At 46.0% G+C, this 2650-nt stretch overlaps 2 protein-coding genes across 2 annotated transcripts in view; both read right to left on the reverse strand.

Annotated features, from left to right (window-relative positions):
* LOC106338524 overlaps positions 1–320 on the reverse strand; it is a 1277-nt gene extending 957 nt beyond the window's left edge. The window contains exon 1 of the mRNA XM_013777483.1: positions 67–320. Coding sequence (XP_013632937.1) covers positions 67–320 — 254 coding nt within the window. The remainder of the gene's footprint in view (positions 1–66) is intronic.
* A 1421-nt stretch (positions 321–1741) lies between these two features.
* The window catches only part of LOC106338536, a 1876-nt gene continuing 967 nt past the window's right edge, over positions 1742–2650 (reverse strand). Inside the window, exon 4 of the mRNA XM_013777493.1 lies at positions 1742–2641. Coding sequence (XP_013632947.1) covers positions 1742–2641 — 900 coding nt within the window. The remainder of the gene's footprint in view (positions 2642–2650) is intronic.

Consider the following 2650-nt stretch of genomic DNA (forward strand, 5'->3'; position numbering starts at 1 on the left):
CCGACTCCCTTTTTGTATTTTATCTCGAGATCAAATTCTTGGAGAAGAAGAATCCACCTCAACAACCTCGGTTTTGCATCCTTCTTTGTGAGCAAGTACTTAAGAGCAGTATTGTCTGTGTGCACAATCACCTTTGATCCCACCAGGTAGGATCTGAACTTTTCGAATGCAAAAACAATAGCCAGAAGTTCCTTCTCAGTCGTAGTGAATCTGCATTGAGCTTCATCCATGGTTTTGCTTGCGTAATAGATCACATGAAGTTTCTTGTCCTTGCGCTGCCCAAGGACTGCTCCAACTGCAAAATCGCTAGCATCAGTCATGATCTCAAAAGGGAGATCCCAGTCTGGCGGTTGTACAACAGGTGCGCTGACTAGAGCTCCTTTGATCGTATGGAATGCAGCTAAGCACTCGCTGTCGAAATCAAACTTGATCTCCTAGCAGAGCAGTCTGGTGAGTGGTCTCGCTATTTTTGAGAAGTCCTGGATGAACCTCCTGTAAAACCCTGTGTGACCCAAGAAGTTTTTGATACCTTTCATAGTTGTTGGTGGCTGCAAGCTCATCATCACCTCGACCTTTGTCTTATCTACCTCATTGCATTTCTCAGAGATCTTATGTCCTAGAACAATCCCATCTCTAACCATGAAGTGGCATTTCTCCCAATTTAGCACCAGATGTTTCTCCTCACACCTTTTGAGTACCTTGCACAAGTTTGACAAACAGACACTAAAAGAGCTTCCATGGACACTGAAATTGTCCATAAAAACCTCCATAATGTTTTCAATCAGGTCAGTAAAGATCGACATCATGCAGCGCTGAAATGTTGCTGGCGCATTGCACAGGCCGAATGGCATTCTCATGTATGCGTATGTGCCGTATGGGCATGTGAACGTCGTCTTCTCCTGATCGTCTGGATAGATAGGGATCTGAAAGAAACCTGAATAACTATCTAAAAAGCAGTAATATGGGTGGTTAGCCAATCTCTCAAGCATTTGATCAATGAAGGGAAGTGGAAAGTGATCCTTTCTAGTGGCTGCATTTAATTTTCTGAAATCAATGCACATGCGATGTCCTGTCACTGTTCTAGTATGGATCAATTCATTCTTTTCATTTGTGATAACAGTGATCCCACCTTTCTTAGGTACTACATGAACAGGGCTAACCCACTTACTACCAGATATGGCATAGATCACACCCGCTTCAAGAAGTTTCATTATCTCTTTCTTAACAACATCTTTTAGATTCTGGTTTAACCTCCTCTCATGTTCAACAGAAGTCATTGATTCATCTTCCTGGTGTATTCTATGCATGCATAAATCAGGTGAGATGCCAGGTATGTCAGCTAGTGAATATCCTAATGCCTTATGATACTTCCTAAGCTTACACAAAGCAGTGCAGTTTCCACATTTTTGAGTTCAGCGTTCACAATGACATGGTAAGTGGAATTCAGACCTAAGAAAGCGTATATGAGCCCGTTGGGAAGGGGTTTTAGCTCAACATTGGGAGCCTTTAACTCGCTCCACGGATCATCAGGTAGGTTCGACGAGTTCAGTAAACGGGTCGCTCCAGTTGGAGTGTTTTCGTCCTTGTTGCTTTCTTCCCCCAGACTTAGACTCGCCACCATTCTTCCCATACTCCTTGCAGAGTCAGGCATCTTAGCATACCCGTCTGCGTCAATGTTCTCGACACTCTGCTCGGCCTCAGCTCTTACTAGTGCAAGCTCAAGTGGATCTTCTGTAAGAATCTACTCGATCATCCCGTCACGAGGTTGCAGCAGATCAATCCCTTCATCCACCTCGAAGGTCTGTTCATCCAGCATAGGCTTCTTCAGCAGCTCATCCATCTCGAACTGCATGACTCTATCTCCCAGATAGAGATCAATCTTCCCTTGCCGCACATCAATGATGGCTCTAACTGTACATAGGAACGGCCTTCCTAAAATGAGAGGATCTTTGGATTCCTCTTCCAGCTCTAGAACTACGAAGTCTGCTGGAACAGAGGTGTTCCCGACTTTTACTTGGAGAACCTCTAGAATACCAACCGGGGACTTAACTGATCTATCCACGAACACCAAGGACATTCTAGTTGGTTTGAAAAGCGTGTATCCCAGACGTCGTGCTACAGAGTAGGGCATGAGGTTTACGCTGGATCCCAGATCAACCAGGGAGCATGAGAAAACTGTCTTCCCAATCTGGATAGAGAGGACGAACTTGCCAGGGTCTCCTTGCTTCTCTATCTGCCTGTTCTGAAGCACTGCGCTGCACTCCTTAGAGACAGTCATGAATTCGCTATCCTCTGATATTTTTTCTGAGATCAATCCCATCATAAAGCTGCGCATGGAGGGCATCATTTGGATCGCATCCATCAAGGGGAGTCGGACGGTTAGGTCCTCCAGCATCTTTCTGCCCTTCATCTCCGCTCGGTCCTTACGAGTAGCTTTTGCTGGAATAGGGTAAGGGACTTTAGGAGTGTATTCGCGAGCAGGAACAGGCTCTGGGATCGGGCGGACAGCCTCAGCTGGTTGTTCTGGTCCTGGCGAATTGGTTCCAACAGTTGGTTCCCTCTCCTTCTCAGCTGCCGGGGTATTGGCTGGTGGTAGTTCCGACTCTTTATGCTTCCCCTTCTCAGCCGCAGTGAACCTCTTCTTTACCGG

This window comes from Brassica oleracea, chromosome C1 (genome assembly GCF_000695525.1).
Source record: "Brassica oleracea var. oleracea cultivar TO1000 chromosome C1, BOL, whole genome shotgun sequence".
Classification (NCBI taxonomy): domain Eukaryota; kingdom Viridiplantae; phylum Streptophyta; class Magnoliopsida; order Brassicales; family Brassicaceae; genus Brassica; species Brassica oleracea.